The 20,858-nt window shown below is 37.1% G+C and overlaps 1 protein-coding gene across 3 annotated transcripts in view; it reads right to left on the reverse strand.

Annotated features, from left to right (window-relative positions):
• The window catches only part of STPG2 (sperm tail PG-rich repeat containing 2), a 639,089-nt gene that overhangs the window by 610,578 nt on the left and 7,653 nt on the right, over positions 1–20,858 (reverse strand). For all 3 annotated transcript variants that reach the window (XR_468392.3, XM_007495708.3, XM_056803311.1), the window contains exons 2-3: positions 12,136–12,233; positions 5,887–6,045 (exon numbers count right to left, since the gene is read on the reverse strand). Coding sequence is in view for 2 of the 3 variants with exons in the window: in XM_007495708.3 (XP_007495770.2) it covers positions 5,887–6,045; positions 12,136–12,233 (257 nt within the window). In the remaining variant the exon portion in view is untranslated. The remainder of the gene's footprint in view (positions 1–5,886; positions 6,046–12,135; positions 12,234–20,858) is intronic.

Below are 20,858 nucleotides of genomic sequence, written 5' to 3' on the forward strand. Positions count from 1 at the left end.
GGCACAGCTTTACCCACAAGGTACTTCCCCCAGACCAACTCCTTTGCCTGCCCAGAGGTTCCAGTTGCCACTGAAGGCTTAGCTCTCTAGGTGGGGGAGGGGTCCTGAGACCTTCCTTCTTCCTTCCCCTTAAATAGGGATGTTCTCAAATTCTGGCTTTGGGGGGGTCATACCTTTTAAGTTGAGTCCAGCAGGAGGGTTCCTTTGCTCTGTCTTGTTGTTAGGTTTGATTTGATTTTCAGTCCCGTAGGAGCATTTAGTTTGTAATTGGTGAGGAAGGGTTTTCAGATGTCTGAACTTTCACTGCCTCCACGCCACCATCTTGACTCCACCTCTCTCAAGTAAATTTTTTTATATTATTAGATAAAATTTATATTATAAGGTAAAAATGCTTTTAAAAATAGTACAGCAGATAGTTGCTTTGGGGAACTTGAAGCTCAAAGACTCTTCTCAGTCTAATCTTTATGGACAGAGATCTTGAAAAATATGGGCCCTAAAAGGTCATAAGGACTTTTAGACACCCAGGCCCAATTTAGAACCTCCAAGACCATAATCTGTTCTGAACCCCACTCAAAAGGGATGCCTCAGTCAATGAAAGTCTTCATGATACCCAGATGACTCACACAAAACCTATAATAAACCTTGGACCTTCTTTTTAAAACTGGCTCTCAGTAGCTTATTTCAGGTTCTGTCCAGATTCACTAAGGTTCTCCTCATCTTCTATATTGCCAAATTGACTAAACAGCCTGGTTTCTGGATTTTCTTAGGTTTGATTTCCTAACCTTCATCCTTCATATAAGTCACTATCTGATCTCAGGTCTCTGCCACTGTGACCTCTACCATTCTTCTCAACATTATACTGGCCATTTGGTGTACATTTAATGCCTTACAGAAGAGGAACTTCTTTTAAGTATCTGCCCAGATTTCAGCTGTGTGAATTTTAAAAAATCATTTTCAAGGTCAATAACATCACCCTGGGCTTGAATGATCTGTTCCACCAACAACGATAAAGGCAGAGACAATTGCAGTAAGAGGCATCATGACTTTTTCCAGCTCTCAACAGTCCCGGGTAAGGTGCCGGGTCCTGATAGGTCAAACAGTATTGTTGAAAAGGGAGTTAGTAAAGAGAAGTATCCTACCCTCCTTCATCCACCCATACCTTCAAATACCTGATACTATTTGGTATTAATAATGCAAGATAGCTTAGATCACTTCAAGGATTTCCATTTACCTCTAACCAATAAAATGGGTATAGAGAATGTCAAAACCTGGTAATGTGTATTCCCACCATACATTCACCCTGATTAGACACCATAATTATGACCTAAACAGGGAGTTTTCTTTTCCATCCACTCTCACCTGAGCAAGGATGCCCTTTCTCTCATCCATATTTCAAATTGGAATACTTCTGGTACCTGGTAGGGATCCCATGGGGTTCTCCCAGTAGGACAGCAATCTGGCTGCAGGTGTGGCCTCATCACCTCCCTACCCCCAATGTCCTGATCACTGTGTCAGGAGTATATTTCATAAGCCCAAAGCTAGAATAACCTCAGATGAACCAATCTCATCCCTCAAGTGTATATGCAAAAAAATGGGAGTAGGATAGGATCTTTCGGGGATGTGTGGTAAGAGCTGCATCTCGTAGGGTTCTGCTCTCAACATGAGGCCAGCTTTTCCCAAGGCATTACTCCCAGAAGACTAGGCAAATTCTTTGTTAAATAGTATTGAAGCTTTTTAACAATCTTTTTTAAACCAAGTTCTCTGTTTCTAAGTCACTCAATATGCTTGGTCAGTTTCATTTTCCTTATGCTGGTCCCTCTGCTTCTTTTGGAACATTATCAATAATCAGGAAATGTTCAACCTAGTACTTTCTTTTACCTTCCCAACAGACTCCATTAGTGTCTGCCTTGCCAAAAGCTTCCCTTCAGTAGAGGCCTTCTTTCTATTCAGAAGACTTTCCATATGGCCCAAGGAGAGCCCCTGCCCCAGGGTGGCATCCTGTCACACCCCCAGCCATCTGATCACTCTGTCCCCGACACTGGATCTCACCACAAAGTCATGGGAAACAAATCTAAGTAGAATACGGGACCGTATTCCATACATTGCATAGATGCCCCTGCTGCCCTATACATGACCCAGGATGTCATGTATATCACATGCATCTGGGAAGGCAAAGGCTAATAAGAATAAGATATCCAAAAAGTCTGATGGTCACTGATTCATTTATGCCTTTAGATACTTGGAAGTAGCATTAAAAGCTCAGGCAATAAAATCCTGGGTCAATCATGTCTCTAAGATAATTTCTTTGACTTTTAGAGGAAAATTAGACTAGTCCTACTAGACTGGTAGGGAATCTTACATGGGTCCTATCTTTCACACCACCATGTATTCTGCAATAACCTGTTCCTTAGGTTAGTCATAAAGAAGTCCAAAATAGTAGACTCCCTCATCATTTTAGCCACCTTTTGTAAAATAAAATTATTATTATTAGGACATGGCAAAAATGCATTTCCTCCAGCAATTTTGATAGCCAGATTTCCTACAACTACAATATCACACTTCCCTGTCAAGTCTGTGATCCATTTCAAAATTCACCATCCATTTCCTCCTTCTGGTCGCAACATGTGGTACACTCCCTCCTCAGTATTGGTTCTGTGTTTCCCTCCATTGATTCTCATTCACATGTTCTCAGCCAACAGCCTTTGGATTTCCTCATAAATTTTTGTTCTTAATATGCACTGCTAGCCACATTATTTTATAAAGAGATACCCTATTCTTATCAAAATTCACACACCAAAAAATCTCACTGATACCTATTTCAACAAATTAGCTTCTTTGGGGGCAGCTGGGTGGCTCAGTGGATTGAGAGTCAGGCCCAGAGAAGGGAGGTCCTGGGTTCAATTCTGACCTCTGACACGTCCCAGCTGTGTGACCCTGGGCAAGTCACTTCACCCCCATTGCCTAGCCCTTACCAGTCTTCTTCCTTAGAATTAATACCCAGTATTGATTCTAAGATGAAAGGTAAGGGTTTCTGAAAAAACAAATTAGCTTCTTTAATAAAAATCTATAGTTCACTTTGTCTAATATCCATGCTTTCTTTATTTGTGTATGGAAATCTGAGGTTATAGATTCTAATTCTTCCCAATTCTTAGATATGGTTTCTAAGTTCCAAATTTTTCTCCCCCATATCATGTCCTGCCACACCTCCAATTTGAAGTACATGACCTTATTCTCTCTTGAAGAGGCAACACTTTCTAGGCACATCCTAACTCCCTAGAAATCTGGAGTCCACAACTCTAGAACTCAGATATAAACACTCTATTTGATTTGGGGCTAAAAAACTAAGAAGGAAAATCAACTGACTTTTGTTTTCCATTAATACATTCTGTACATTTTGGGTTCAAGAAGTGATTATATTTCTTAAATCCCTCAAGTGAAAAGTGATGCCATCAATGTGAGTACTTCTCCTCTGTAACGTAGGGAGCTGCCTACGGCATTGTAAGGATAAGGAACTTACTCATAAAGACAGTTATTAGGTACTGATCTAAGGTTTTTTCTGCCATAAGGACAGTTATTATGTCTCTCAAGGAGTTTATAGAGATTAAAAAATAAGAATATCCTGCTCTTCTCAAGTTTTCGCACTTTCTTCCTTTTAAAATTACTTTTTTAGTATATAGACACTACATTTATTTGTGTAGATGATATACTCCCTGAAAAGAATGAAAGCTCCTTGAAAGCAGACATGGTTTCATTTTTGGTTTTGTATCCCCAGCACCTAAATACAAGGCTATTTATTGAATAGCTATTAATATTCACATTTCTTTTGTTTGTTAGAGTTCTCTTTCACAAAAGGACTAATATGAAAAGATATTTTATACTATTACATATGTAAAATCTATATCGATTGCTTGCTGTCTTATGGAGGTAGACAGAGAGAAGAAAGGTAAGAATTTGGCTCAAATTTAAAGAAAAGGTTAAAAATGTTTTTCACATAATTAATTAAAAATAAAATAATCATAAATTTTTAATGAAAGTATTCCTGAAAAATGCATGAAGTTTCCATGTAACATAGAGATTTAGATTTATTTTTACTTCCTCCTGAGTCACACTTCCCAATGTATTTTTTTACCATGTATTGATTTAATATGAAGGCTCTCATTGATTTATTTGCACAATTTTCTTACTTTATCTTCTGAAAAAGATGTTGGTACATCAGCTATGATTAACTCCACTGTGGCCTTTGTCATCATGAAACTGCAAAATGAAATGACTTACTATATGTGAAAATGAAAATTAGATACTATCAGTCTCATGTCTTAAAAGGCTTTTATCATTAAAAAGTAATAGTTACCATTTGGAACTGATTTAAAAAAAAAAGAAAAAGAAAACAATAAGAAAGCCTAGATAAAGAATAATTTGAATGAACAACCCATTTTTCAATAAGCCCCAAAACAAAATTATCCAGGCAACAACTCTCTACTTGAAAAGAACTGATAGGGAAAAGTAAAAAGCAGTCTGGCAGAAATTAAGTTTAGACCAAAATTTTACACTATATCCTCAATGAATTCAAATTGAGCACAACTGAATATTCAAAATTATACCATAAAAAAGAGATCACATAACTTTTACAAGTATAGCTTGGAGGGAATTCTTAACTAAGCAAGCAATAGAAATAATTACAAAAGATAAGACATAATTATGATTATATGAAATTGAAAAGCTTTGACATGAACAAAATTCATGTATCTAAGAAAAGAAGTATACCATGGTTGTTAAATATTCCACATATCAGACTTTTTTGATATATTAATTTTACAGAAGCCTTTTTTCTTACTCCTTTTTAAAAATTATTATAAGAGATGAATTCTGAGAGGGGATAAAAATGCATGGAAAATATAAGTGATGTAAAAATAAAAGTAAAGTTAAAAAATTCAAAAGCTTAAAAATAAGAATAAATTGGTGGAACTTCAAAAATCATCTGGCAAAATTCCAAACAAAGCACAGGTAGCAAAGTCACTGAAGACAATGTCTGCTGGCCCCAGAGAACCTGAAAAGACAGAAGCTCTCTTCTTTCATCCTAGAAAGAGGAGGGATCCAAAATCTTTTATGAAGGGATAAATGAGCAATGTGTTTAGGTATGAGTTCCTACATGAAAAAAAATAGGAGTGCCAAGGGGATCAGTGCTGCCACTGCTGATGTTACAGCCCCTGCTGCCATTCTGCTACCACCAAGGTAATGAACTATGTGGAAGCCAGCAGAGTTGATTTCTAAAAGCCTACAGTCATCTTCATTACTGAAAATAGTGATATTAGCACTTCCTCTTCTCCCTTTTCCTCTCCCTCCCAAAAAGGAGATCTGCTTCAAAGTTTATAAGTTTTTCACATTTGCATTTTGCATTACCAGTCACTGGGTTGCATTATAGTCCAAGACTAAGGGAAAAAAAATAGTGGCTATCCCAAATGCAAAATTGATAAACAGATGCCAGATAGACAGATAAGAGGTTAGAAATATTATGCTTATATGGCATAATGACCTCTACACAAGTGACCTTTTTACTTCATTTGATATTTTAATTTTTATAATCATAATTTAACAATATGATCTCTTATATGACCTCTACACAAGTGACCTTTTTACTTCATTTGATATTTTAATTTTTATAATCATAATTTAACAATATGATCTCTTATATGACCTCTACACAAGTGACCTTTTTACTTCATTTGATATTTTAATTTTTATAATCATAATTTAACAATATGATCTCTAGGGAATATCCAATTTTACTTTGTAACTCAGAAACACAAATCAAAGTATATGTGTTAAATCTTTTTAACAATGTTATTGGATTTGTCTTAAAAATCACAGTCTTAAAAAGGAACATACCAAAAGACAGCGCTGTTTAACATCCTTCATTGTCCTATTTATTATCTGCAAGGCTCCAAAACAAGCCTGATTATAGGTTCCAGGTCCTGGATTATCTGAACGAAACTTCTTAAACCGTGCCTCTCTGTTTTTCAGACTCAGGCCTCCTTTTATATTGTACTGAATAGGAAAAAAAATATGAGATAAGTAAGAATTAGCATTATATGCACACTCTTGTTACCATATTAAGTTTATTTTATGATGTTGCTGTATAAAACTGAAAGAAAATCTAGGATTAAAGTTTTAATATGGGCCACCCCATTTAACCTTGAAACGTTCAACTTCTCTGAGCTTCAGTTTTCACATCTGTAAAAGGAGGGAACTGGGCCCACTAAACTCAAAGCTCTTGGGCAACTCCAAATGCTATAAGAGTGTGAATGGGGGTTAGAAGAAAAGAGGGGAAAGAATCAGCACATGAGAGTCCTTAAATCCCTCTTCAGATATTAGTTTTAAAAAGGAATCACTGTTCATGTCACCAGTGGGCCTCAGTCATTAGAGTGAAGGCAAAAATTTATGTCCAGTGATTTTACAGAGCAAATAGAAAAAGGTTTCCATTTTGCATCGATGCCCATTCTAGGATCAGCTCATTCCCAGAAATCTCCTCTCAAGGTTTAACTCCACCTCAGATACTTAGCACCTCCTACTTTTCTTATCTTCTTCTTCCCTCTAATTTACTACACTTCTTCACTTCAAAGTTAGGATGCAGAAAGAACTATATTTCAATCATATTCAAAGAGGACAAAAGAGACAGCAAATGCAGTTTGTGGTTAAAATTGAAAGTAGAAAGAACAAAAATACCAAGATTCCTTAATCCTTGTAGTTCATTCCTTGACTGGAAGCTATAACAACCATTTGCAGAACCTAATATTGTTTAAAATTCATTTGGTTTTTTTTTAATTACAACATAATCTTGAAAACAATCCATAAACTCAAATTAAACAATGTTTCTTCTACCATTTCATTAACTGTGTCCAGGTGCTTCTCTGGTTTTCTGTTAAGTAACTAGTAAAGAAAGTAATAAATGTGGGAGGGGATGTGGCAAAATTGGGACATTAATGCATTGATTCTGTAGGGCAATTTGGAACTATGCCCAAAGGGCGTTAAAAGATTGTCTGCCCTTTGATGCAGCCATAGCACTGCTGGGTTTGTACCCCAAAGTGATAATAAGGAAAAAGACATGTACAAGAATATTCATATCTGTGCTCTTTGTGGTGGCAAAAAATTGGAAAATGAGGGGATGCCCTTCAATTGGGGAATGGCTGAACAAATTGTGGTATATGTTGGTGATGGAATACTATTGTGCTCAAAGGAATAATAAAGTGGAGGAACTCCATGGGGATTGGAACGACCTCCAGGAAGTGATACAGAATGAGAGGAGCAGAACCAGGAGAACATTGTACACAGAGACTGATACACTGTGGTACAATCGAATGTAACTAACATTGCTGCTCAACTAGCAGCAATGCAATGACCCAGGACAATTCTGAGGGACTTATGAAAAAGAACACTATCCACATTCAGAAAAAGAACTGTGAGAGTACAAACAAAGAAAAAAAAACAACAACTGCTTGATCACATGGGTTGACGGGGATATGATTAGGGATGTAGACTCTAAGCAATCACCCTAGTGCAAATACTAATAATATGGAAACAGGTCTTGATCAAAGACACATATAAAACCCAGTGAAATTGTGTGTCAGCTATGGGGGGGGGGGGGTTAGGGGAAGGGGAGGGAAACAACATGAATCTTGTAACCATGGAAAATTATTCTAAATTAATTAATTAAATAAAATTTTCCAAATTAAGAAAAAAGTGACTAGTGTGCCAAACACTGCATCAATAATTCTTTGAGTCCATGAACCCAATCAATTCTCATCATATAGTTAATACCATTCAGTCAGTCAATAAACAATTATGTAGGGTCTACTATGTGTCAGATAGCAGGCTAAAAGTGCTAGTGATCTATACCAGACCTCAAACTGTATTATAAAGCAATAATCATCAAAGCAATCTGATACTAGCTAAAAATACAGTGGATCAATGGAAAAAAATTAAGTACTAAATATATAGTGGTAAATGACGATAGTAACCTAGTGTTTGATAAACCCAAGGATCCAAATTTTGGGGAGAAGAAATCACTATTTGATTTTTAAAACTGCAGGGAAAACTAGAAAATAATGCATAAACTAGGCACAGACCAACATCTCCCCTGATTGTGAAGATGAAATTGTAACCCCTGCCCATTTTTAGATCTAATCACCAAAAGTGTAAACATCCCATTTAATCATTAAGTGGGAGGTCTGTGACCCATGTGTGCAATAGTGTGTCACAAATCAGAATCAACTGACTGGACAATCCCAAACAAGGCTTTAGACTATGATTTGTCTATGTAAGAAGTGGAGGAAGGCACAGGAAGGGATGCAAAAGAAAGTGTCTTTAAAAGGAATTACAACTTCCTGTGAAAGACAGTTCTTCATTCTTTGGAGCTGAGATTGGAGAAGAATCTGCTGACTGGACCTAAGACCGTGTTCCTGGTGAGGCTGTTCTTAAAACTCTTCCTTTGGACTGACACATGGTGAGTGAAAAAGCTGGCTCCTTTCCTGGATTTTCTGGGAAAAAAAACTAGCCTCAGGAGAGACCTATGTCTTCAGAGAGACTTCCCCAGGTCCTCAGCTTTGCTGAGGCCAACTAAGAACTAACTCTCCCTTCCTGGGTTGAGCCAGGGGACAGGAGTAAATTACTTAGTGCTTAGGCTAGATAGCTTACCCTATCCTCTCTCTGATTTCCTACTTCATTCTTTCTATATTTTGTAAATAAATTATAAGTAAATCTCTTTGGAATAAATTAAATTCCTGGCGACCCTATTCTTAAAAATCCAGTCCAACCTTTTTTAATAAAATAACTCCTTTTTCTCCCTTACAAAAGTCAAAGTGGATACATGACTTAAGAATAAAGGGTGGTGCCATAAGCAAATTAGGAAAGCACAGAATAGTTTACCTGTCAGATCTATAAGTTAGAATTTAAGACAAAACAAGACATAAAAAACATTATGAGATATAGAATGGATAATTTTGATTACTTTAAACTTCAAGTTTAAAGTAAAAGTTTTTGCACCAACAAAACTAAATAAAGATTAGAAGAGAAACAAAAAATTGTGGAAAATATTTTATAACAAGTGTCTGACATTTTTGACATATAACAAGTCTAACATTTTTCAAATATATAGAGAACAAAGTCAAATTTATAAGAACACAATTCATTCCCCAATTGATATAAACAGGCATATTATTAGATGAAGACATTTAAACTATCGATAGTTATATTAAAAAATGTTTTGAATCACTATTGATTAGAGAAATGCAAATGAAAACATGTCTGAGGTACTACCTCACCCCTATCAGAATGGCTAACATGACAAAAAAAGGAAAATGATACTGTCGAAAGGGATGTGGGAAAATTAAGACAATAATATACTGAGTTGAGTTGTGAACTGATCCAATCATTCTGAAGAACAATCTGGAACCATGCCCAAAGGACTATAAAAACTGTGCATCCCTTTTGACCCAGCAATATCACTACTACTAGACCTGTAACCTAAAGAAATCTAAAAGGGGGGACCCTATTTGTAAAAAAGTATTTGAAGTAGTTCTTTTTGTGGTGGCTAAGAATTGGAAAATAAAGAGATGTCCATCAATTGGGGAATTACTCAACAAGTTATGATATATGTTTGTAATGTAATACTATTGTACCATAAGAAATGATGAACAAGATGAGGTCAGAAAAACCTGTAAAGATTTATATGAACTGACACAAAGTGAAGTGAGAAGAACCAGGAAACACCCTGCACAGTAATGGCAATTATTGTTCAATGATCAAATGTGAGTGACTTAACTATTATCAGCAATGCAAAGCTTCAAGACAACTCATGATGAAAAATGCTATCCATTGCCAAAGAAAAAAGTGGATGGGATATGAATGCAGAATGAAACATACCTTATTTCTCACTTTATTCCCTTCATGAGTTTTTTCTATTATATTTGTGATATGTGTCTTCTTTCATAACATGACAAATATGTAAATGTGTATTGTATAATAGCACATATATAATATATCAGATTACTTGCCATCTTGGGAAGGAGAGAATTTAGATGGAAAAATGTCAAGAAAACAAATGTTAAAATTTTTTCTACTCATAATTGGGGGAAAATGCAATAAAAATGTTACTGAAGGAAAATTTTAATAAATAAATAAAAGTTAGGGATATAAAGAAAGGCAAAAGATAATCCTTGACAACAAAGAGCTCAAAGGCCAATGAAGAAGACAACAAATAACTATGTACAAACAAGCTATATAAAAGATACATAGGAAACAATCATCAAAGCGAAGGCACTACAATTAGAGGATTTGGGAAACATTTCTCATTGAAGATAGTATTTTAGCTGCAAACTGAAGAAAGCCAGAGAGGCCAGAGATGAAAAAGAAAGTGCATTAAAGTTAGGGAGGGATAACCATTGAAAATGCCTAGAGGCAGAAGATAGATTATTTTGTTCAAAGAACTAGAAGGCCAGTGTCACTGGGCCCAGGAGTATGTGTTGAGGAATAAGGTCTAAAAAGCCTGGAAATAGGGATGGAGATGGGGATGGGAATAGATTAGAAAGGGCTTTGAATGATAAAAAGGATTTTATATCTCATCTGAGAGGTGATGGGGAGCCAGTGCAGTTTATTTATTAAGTAGGGGAATAACATGGGTATTCTGTGCTTCAAAAAAATTCATTTTGGCATCTGTATAGAGGGTGGACAGGAGTGGGAAAGACTTGTGACTGGCAAGAGCCCAGGCATGAGGAGATGAGGGCTTGCACCAGAGTGGCGGTGATAGCAGTGGAGAGAAGGAGGTGCATTTGAAAGATGTTAAGGTGAAACTGAGAGGCCTGAGCAACAGACTGGATCTGACAGGTGAGAGAAAGTGAGGAGCCAACGGTGCATGCTAAGTGGCAAGCTTGGGCCCTAAAATAACGTTGTTACCCTCAATGATAACATGAAGTCTGCAAGGAAGACATCTGGGAGTGAAGAGAATCAGTCCAGTCTGGGATATGCCGAGTCTACAGGACAGCAAGTTCCAAACGCCTAAGTAGGCAGTGGGATAGCAGGCAGAGAGGTTATGGCTGGATAAGGAGATCTGAGATGATCACTGAATCCATAGAAGCTGATGAATCACCAAATGAAAAAGGAGAGAGAGAGAGAAAGGTAAACATGACTGGGCAGAGGTGGGGGACACTGATGGTTGGCCAATATGACCTGGATGAAGATTCAACAAAGGAGCCCAAGAAGGGCAGAAAACAAAGAGAGTGTAGTGCCATGAAAACCTCTAAAGAAGAGAATATCATGGAGGAGAGGGTGATTGGTAATGTCAACAGCTGCAGAGAGGGTAGGAAGACAAAAACTGAGGAGAAAACATTAGACTTGACAATTAAGATATCATTGGTCACAGTAGAGAGAATAGTTTCAGTTGAATAAGGTCAGAAGCCAGAATGTAAACATTTCTAAGAATGATCAATTAGTATTTTGGAAGCTCTAATGCACCAATGTCCCAAATATCTTTTTATTTACATCCTTCTTTGCCCTTCCCCTGAATTCACTCAGCAATGAGGAGACATAAATCAGTTCTAGTTTTGTGATATGACAAATAATTTGCATGCTAAAATTTTAGTTCAGTTAACACAAGACTGCATAGTACCAAAAACAGCATAAAACTTAGTTTTCTCATGTTTGCCAAGTCCTAAAATAATTCAGATAACTTATTTTAAAACTTTTTAAATCAGAGTACCATAAAACATGTTTTTATTTTATTTTATTAATCAATTTAAAATATTTTCCATGGTTACAAGAATTATGTTCTTTCCTTCCTCTCCCCCACCCCTTCTCGTAACCAGCATGCAATTCCACTGGGTGTAAAACATGTTTTTAGGAAAAAAAATGCATCAGTTAAATTACTTTGAATGAACAATCTTGATTCCAGAGAAAAAGTAATGAAACACATTCTCCCATGTGTTGGAAGGAAAAGGGAATACAATAGGATGTAGAATGCTGCTTTGTTGGTCAGTTTTCCTTAAAAGGTTAGATATTTTAAGAAATGATTACAATATTTAAAAATGACAACAAGATATTTCTCAATTTTAAAAAAATATTTAGAAGCAAGAATTACAAATTTACCTTTATCTTTGCAATATTGTAGTGAGCTGGTCCTGGGGCATCCTCCTCAAGAGAAGTACTTTCTCGAGCTGCCAAAGAAAGAAATGGAGCATAGCCATCTAAAAAGGGGGAGGGGGAGGAAGGAAAAGAAAAAAATCAATGCCTGAAAAAAAAAGTTTTTAAAAAGTATTATTAAAACAGTTTAAAATCTAAGAAGTTAAACAGATTAATTTTCACTCTAACCTGCTGAGCCTATATAATATTGATAGCATTTATAATTACATAAATTACATGTTTTGAAAAGGCCCTATCATTTAAAGAAAAGGTTATCACATTTGCCAAGATAACTACAAAATCCCAAATCTTATCTCTCCCTTAATATCAATTAGTATATCAGAGGCTCTAATGCACCAATTATACAATAGATTGTACTACTATCAGTCAATAAACATTTGTCAAGTCCTTTCAACATCCTAGGCATTGTGCAAAGTGCACTTCCAAAACAACTTAGAAGGCCAACAAGAGAAATCAAGTACATCAGGGTGGAGGTGGAGACTAGAGCACCAAGGTAGGCTTTGGGCACAACCAAAGCATCATTCAAGGCTTCCAGAAAATTTTCAGTCACAGATGGTAAGGGAGGTCAGACAACTACTCATAAGGAGATTACAGGAGTTCACTTGCTGGCTCTGGATGTAAGATTCTTATAACATTGCCCAAACACAGAAATAGGGTACAATCCTGAGGTACTGACACAGGGTGAGGAGGAACACCAGCACCCAACAGCACTTACAGCCACAGAGGAGCAGGGGACCCTAGTGAAAGTCCCAAGGAGTAAGAGTACAAAAGTATTAAACACATGTATCCTTACACCATATCCCCTTGGAAAAAGTAAAAGCATTTAGATCTCCAGTGCCAACCCTAAAGTCTAGAACAGTGTTCCTTTTACCACAGCTACAGACCCCAACTTTAACAGTTTTTTTTAACTAATAAGAAAAGAAAAAGGTAAGAAAACATTCACCTAACAAAAACATTGAAAGTTATATTGGTGAAAGGATAAACTCAAATTCAGAAGAAGACAACAAAGTCAATACTGCTGTATCCAAAGTCTCCAAGAAAAATAGGAATTGTTCTCAAGCCCAAGAATTAATAGAGGAGATCAAAAAGGGTTTCAAAAATTGATTAAAAGAAGTAGAAGAAAAATTGGGAAAAGAATGAGAATGATACAGACAATCAATAGTTTGGTAAAGGAGGCACAAAAAATAATGAAGAAATTATTATCCTAAAAAAACAGAATAGGCCAATTGGTAAATGAGGTACAAAAATCAAAAGAGAAGAATTTCTTAAAAAGTAGAATTGGCCAAATGGAAAAAGATATATAAAAATGCACTGAAGAGAAAAACTTCTTGAAAGACACAATTGGCCCTTTGGAAAAAGAGGTACAGAAGGTGGAGCCAAGATGGTGAAGTAGAAGCAGGGAAGCTTGAAATTATCATGAGAAGCCTCTCCAACCAATCTTAAAATAACACCACAAAACAAATACAGGAGTGAAAGAACCAACAAGAAGACAGAGTAAAACAACTTTCAGGCAGAGAACAACTTGAAAGGAAGGCAGAGTGAGTCTGGGACACTGGGATGGGAAGGGGGAGCACAATCCACAGGAGACTGCAATAAGGAGTAAGGAGCAAGCCAACAGCAAGTCCCCTTCCCACCCCACATGTACTTTTACAGCTTCTGAACCTGAGCCCACGTCAATATCTAGACCCTGAGACCCTGCCTGGGCCAATAGCAGTTCAACCCAACACAAATCTAGCAAAGTTCCAAGCAAACCTGCAATGAGGTTAGAAATTCCAGCCCAGGGCAGTCTCTGTTGCATAGCCCAATCTGTGTGGGCCCACAAGGCCAAGAGTCCCAGTTTGTGTTTATGGTGAGGAACTGAATCCCAGTTCAGGGCAGTGTGTGCATCACTCTGGGTAGGTGCAGACTCAGAGCTAGGGCCCTAGAGAGTACCTTATCCTGCATGAGAACAGAGCCTACCTTTAAAATAAAAGTGAAAGTCAAGAAAAAGGCTGAGAAAAATAAGCAACCATCAAAAAAAAAAAAAACCCTAACAGAAAATTTTTATGGATACAGCATAAGGAACAGACACAAAAGAAAACAATGAGAGCAAAACAAATACACTCAAAGCTTCAAAGAAAATATGAATTGGTCTCAGATTCCAGAAGAGCTCAAAAAGGATTTCAAAAATCAATTAAGAGAGGCAAAGGAAAAATGGGAAAAAGCCATGAAAGCAATGCAAAAAGAATGGGCCAAATGGAAAAGGAGGCTCAAAAGCTCACAGAAGAAAATCATTTCTTAAAAATTAGAACTGGACCAGTAAAATATACACAGAAGTCTGACCATGAACTCCTTGCTCATTGGCATCAGCTTTTGAATACATCTTTATCATTCCCATGATTGGTTATATCTGAAATCCTTCACCCTAAGCCTACAATAATTTTTTTACAAAGCCGAATCATAATAAAAACATTATCAAAGAAAACTACCCCGGGACTTCCGGTCAAGATGGTGGCTTAGACAGTTCAGATCTCCAAAAACCCTTCCTTACCGATCTCAAACTGTATGCTCCTAGGGCACCAAAATTCAAAACAAACAACAGGATAGACCCCAGGAACCCTCCTCCTGGACCTGGATCAAAAGGTACAGCCCCCCAAAAGCCAGGACCCTAGATCACTCAGATCTAAGGAGTAGGCAGAAGGCAAGTCCCAGGACCCACCCCCCCCCCCAGAGTGCTGAGTCCCAGGCAGCAGCGGGAAACTCAGAGCTGGCAAAAGGACCTCAGGGCCAGCTATTCTGAAGGCCACATCCTGAAAACAACCTGACTCAGTCATGGGGGCACCCAACACAGACAGCAGGGAAACAGAGAGAGACCGGGGGGGGGGGGGGAGCCTGTAGCCCCCTGGCTGAATCCTTCCATCTGAGTCTCATGGAAGGTCCCTGCCTCAGGGCATACTCAGTCCAACCCAGCTGAAGTTAATCCTATCAGGAGCCCTTGGAGCTCCGGGAAGCCAAGGCCCCTCCCCCTCAGAGTGCAGGGTCATCTGGCCAGCAAAGGCACCGAAATACCTTGCGGAGAGTACCAAGCCAGGCTCAGAGCGTGGAAGTAAGGCAATGGAGAAGCATCTGGAGGGAATTGAGGAGGGCAGTAACACCAAAACACCAGCAAATTCCTTTCTTCCCCGGGAAGACAGAACAACTGAGGAGAACAGACAATTTGCCTGGGGCTAAAGCCTCTGAACACCAGACAGATATAAGAAGAGCTAGTCCTCCCCACTCAGCTAGAGATGGCAAACAGCACAGAAGCACAAAAGCCTCAAAACAAAAAGAAAAACAAGAAGAAGGGGGCAACTTTGGACACATTTTATGGAGCAAAAATACAAAATACAGAGGAGATAGAAGAGGAAACACAAGCAAATGCTCCAAAACCTTCCAAAGGAAATGGAAACTCTCCACAAACTCTTGAAGAATTTGAATCAGAAATGATCAAAAAGATGTAAGCCTTCTGGCAGGGAAAGTGGGAAATAATGCGAAAGAATTTCATGCAACTACAAAATTGGTTTGACCAAACTTAAAAGGAAAACCAGGCTTTAAAGGTCAGAATCGGGCAACTGGAAGACAATGACCTTGAAAAAGAGCAAGAATCAATAAAGCAAAGCCAAAAGATCAAGAAATTAGAGGAGAACATAAAATATCTCACTGACAAGGTGACAGACTTGGAAAATAGAGGAAGAAGAGATAATTTAAGAATAATGGGACTTCCAGAAAAGCCAGAAATAAACATCAAACTCGACATCATAATACAAGATATAATCAAAGAAAATTGCCCAGAGATTCTAGAACAAGGGGGCAATACAGGCATTGGAAGAGCTCACAGAACATCCTCTACACTAAATCCCCAAAAGACAACTCCCAGGAATGTAATTGCCAAATTCCAAAGCTTTCAAGCAAAAGAAAAAATCCTGCAAGAAGCCAGAAAAAGACAATTTAGATATAAAAGAATGCCAATCAGGGTCACACAAGACCTTGCAAGTTCCACTCTGAATGATCGCAAGGCATGGAACATGATTTTTAGAAAGGCAAGAGAGCTGGGTCTTCAACCAAGAATCAGCTATCCAGCAAAACTGACTATATACTTCCAAGGGAAAGTATGGGCATTCAACAAAATAGAAGATTTCTAAGTTTTTGCAAAGAAAAGACCAGAGCTCTGTGGAAAGTTCGATATCGAAAAACAAAGAGCATGGAATACCTGAAAAGGTAAATATGAAGGAAAGGGAAAAGGAGAAAATTGTTATCTTTTCTTTTATTCAAACTCTCTTCTATAAGGACTACATTTATATCAATCTATATATATCAATATATGGAAAATGTAATGTGTAAATAGGGGGAAAAGAAAAATCAAATAGAATAATCTTTCTCACACAAAGATTTACACAGGAAGGGGAGGGGAAGAAAACTCCTATAAGAAGGAGAGGAAGAGAGTTTTTATTTAAACCTTACTCTCAGGGAAATCAACTCTGAGAGGGAAGAACATCCAGATCCATTGGGATCTTGAATTCTATCTTACCCAACAAGGGTAGGGAGAAGGGAAAACCAATGGGGGGAGGGGGAAAGGGAACACAAAAAGGGAAGGAAGGAGAGAGGGGAGGGGGAGGGAACAAAAAGGGAGGGGCTAGAAAGGGAAACATATCAAGGGAGGGGACAAGGGGGACTGATTTAAAGTAAATCACTGGATTAAAAGGTTAGAGCTAAAGAAGAAAGGTTAGAATTAGGGAAGGATATCAAAATGACAGGGAGTCCACAAGTGACAGTCATAACTTTGAACGTGAATGGAATGAACTCACCCATAAAACGTAGACGAATAGCAGAATGGGTTAGAATCCAAAATCCTACCATATATTGTCTTCAAGAAACACACATGAGGTGGGTAGACACCCACAAGGTCAGAATTAAAAGATGGAGTAAGACCTTCTGGGCCTCAACTGATAGAAAGAAGGCAGGAGTTGCAATCATGATATCTGATAAAGCCAAAGCAAAAATAGACCTGATTAAAAGGGATAGGGAAGGTAATTATATTTTGTTAAAAGGGACTTTAGATAATGAGGAAATATCACTAATCAACATGTATGCACCAAATAATATAGCACCCAAATTTCTAATGGAGAAACTAGGAGAATTGAAGGAAGAAATAGACAGCAAAACAATATTAGTGGGAGATTTGAACCAACCATTACCAAATTTAGATAAATCAAATAAAAAATTAATAAGAAAGAGGTAAAAGAAGTGAATGAAATCTTAGAAAAATTAGAGTTAATAGACATATGGAGAAAAATAAATAGGGACAAGGACCTTCTTCTCAGCACCACATAGCACAAAGATTGACCATACACTAGGTCACAGAAACATGGCATACAAATGCAGAAAAACAGAAATAATAAATGCAGCCTTTTCAGATCACAAGGCAATAAAAATAATGATCAGTAACAGTACATGGAAAACCAAATAAAAAATTAATTGGAAATTAAACAATATGATACTCTAAAATCATTTAGTTAGAGAAGAAATCACAAAAACAATTAATAATTTCATTGAGGAAAATGACAACGGCGAGACATCCTTTCAAACCATTTGGGATGCAGCCAAAGAAGTAATCAGAGGTAAATTCATATCCCTGCGTGCATATATTAACAAACTAGGGAGAGCAGAGACCAATCAATTGGAAATGCAAATAAAAAAACTCAAAAGCGAACAAATTAAAAACCCCCAAAAGAAAACCAAGCTAGAGATACTAAAATTTAAGGGAGAAATTAATAAAATCGAAAGTGATAGAACTATTGATTTAATAAATAAGACAAGAAGCTGGTACTTTGAAAAAACAAACAAAATAGACAAAGTACTAGTCAATCTAATTAAAAAAGGAAAGAAGAAAAGCAAATTAACATCATCAAAGATGAAAGGGGGACATCACCTCCAATGAAGAGGAAATCAAGGCAATCATTAAAAATTACTTTGCCCAATTATATGGCAATAAATATACCAATCTAGGCAATATGGATGAATATATACAAAAATACAAACTGCCTAGACTAACAGAAGAAGAAATAGAATTCTTAAATAATCCCATATGAGAAAATGAAAACCAACAAGCCATCAAAGAACTCACTAAGAAAAAATCCCCAGGACCTGACGGATTCACCAGTGAATTCTATCAAACATTCAAAGAACAACTAACCCCAATACTATACAAACTATTTGACATAATAAGCAAAGAGGGAGTTCTACCAAACTCCTTTTATGACACAAACATGGTACTGATTCCAAAACCAGGCAGGTCAAAAACAGAGAAAGAAAATTATAGACCAATCTCCCTAATGAATATAGATGCAAAAATCTTAAATAGGATACTAGCAAAAAGACTCCAGCAAGTGATCAGAAGGGTTATCCACCATGATCAAGTAGAATTTATACCAGGGATGCAGGGCTGGTTCAACATTAGGAAAACTATCCACATAATTGACCATATCAACAAGCAAACCAACAAAAATCACATGATTATTTCAATAGACGCAGAAAAATCCTTTGATAAAATACAACACCCATTCCTATTAAAAACACTAGAAAGCATAGGAATAGAAGGGTCGTTCCTAAAAATAATAAACAGTATATATCTATAACCATCAGCTAATATCATTTGCAATGGGGATAAACTAGATGCATTCCCAATAAGATCAGGAGTGAAACAAGGATGCCCATTATCACCTCTACTATTTGACATTGTACTAGAAACACTAGCTGTAGCAATTAGAGAAGAAAAAGAAATTGAAGGCATCAAAATAGGCAAGGAGAAGACCAAGTTATCTCTCTTTGCAGATGACATGATGGTCTACTTAAAGAATCCTAGAGATTCAACCAAAAAGCTAATTGAAATAATCAACAACTTTAGCAAAGTTGCAGGATACAAAATAAACCTGCATAAGTCATCAGCATTTCTATACATCTCCAAAACAGCTCAGCAGCAAAAACTAGAAAGAGAAATCCCATTCAAAATCACCTTAGACAAAATAAAATACTTAGGAATCTATCTCCCGGGACAAACACAGGAACTATATGAACACAACTACAAAACACTTTCCACACAACTAAAACTAGACTTGAACAATTGGAAGAACATTAACTGCTCATGGGTAGGACGAGCCAATATAATAAAAATGACCATCCTACCCAAACTCATCTATCTATTTAGTGCCATACCCATTGAACTTCCAAAAAATTTTTTTACTGATTTAGAAAAAACCATAACAAAGTTCATTTGGAATAACAAAGGATCAAGGCTATCCAGGGAAATAATGAAAAAAATACAAAGGAAGAGGGCCTTGCAGTCCCAGATCTCAAACTATATTACAAAGCAGCAGTCATCAAAACAATTTGGTACTGGCTAAGAGACAGAAAGGAGGATCAGTGGAATAGACTTGGAGCAAGTGACCTCAGCAAGACAGTATATGATAAACCCAAAGATCCCAGTTTTTGGGTCAAAAATCCATTATTTCATAAAAACTGCTGGGAAAATTGGAAGACAGTGTGGGAGAGAGTAGGTTTGGATCAACACCTCACACCCTACACCAAGATAAATTCAAAATGGGTGAATGGCCTGAACATAAAGAAGGAAACTATAAGTAAATTAGACAAACACAGAATAGTATACATGTCAGACTTTTGGGAAGGGAAAGACTTTAAAACCAAGCAAGAGTCACAAAATGTAAAATAAATAATTTCGACTACATCAAATTAAAAACCTTTTGTACAAACAAAACCAATATAACTAAAATCAGAAGGGAAGGAACAAATTGGGAAACAATCTTCATAAAAACCTCTGACAAAGGTTTAATTACTCAAATTTACAAAGAGTTAAATAAATTGTACAAAAAATCAAGCCATACTCCAATTGATAAATGGGGAAGGGACATGAATAGGCAGTTTCAGATAAAGAAATCAAAACTATTAATAAGCACATGAAAAAGTGTTCTAAATCTCTTATAATCAGAGAGATGCAAATCAAAACAACTCTGAGTTATCACCTCACACCTAGCAGATTGGCCAACATGAAAGCAGAGGAAAGTAGTGAATGCTGGAGGGGATGTGGCAAAGTAGGGACATTAATTCATTGCTGGTGGAGTTGTGAATTGATCCAACCATTCTGGAGGGCAATTTGGAACTATGCCCAAAAGGTGATAAAAGATTGTCTGCCCTTTGACCCAGCCATAGCACTGCTGGGTTTGTACCCCAAAGAGATAATAAAGAAAAATACACGTACAAGAATATTCATACCTGCGCTCTTTGTGGTGGCCAAAAATTGGAAAATGAGGGGATGCCCTCAGTTGGAGAATTGCTGAACAAATTGTGGTATATGTTTGTGATGGAATATTATTGTGCTAAAAGGAGTAATAAAATGGAGGAATTCCATGGAGATTAGAACAACCTCTAGGAAGTGATACAGAGCGAAAGGAGCAGAACCAGGAAAACATTGTACACAGAGACTAATACACTGTGGTACAATCGAATGTAATGGACTTCTCCATTAGGGTCAATGCAATGTCCCAGAACAACATGCAGGGATCTAAAAAACACTATCCACAAGCAGAGGATAAACTGTGGGAGTAAAAACACTGATGAAAAGCAACTTCTTGACTTGA

The sequence above is a fragment of the Monodelphis domestica genome, chromosome 6 (assembly GCF_027887165.1).
Source record: "Monodelphis domestica isolate mMonDom1 chromosome 6, mMonDom1.pri, whole genome shotgun sequence".
In the NCBI taxonomy this organism is placed as follows: Eukaryota; Metazoa; Chordata; class Mammalia; order Didelphimorphia; family Didelphidae; genus Monodelphis; species Monodelphis domestica.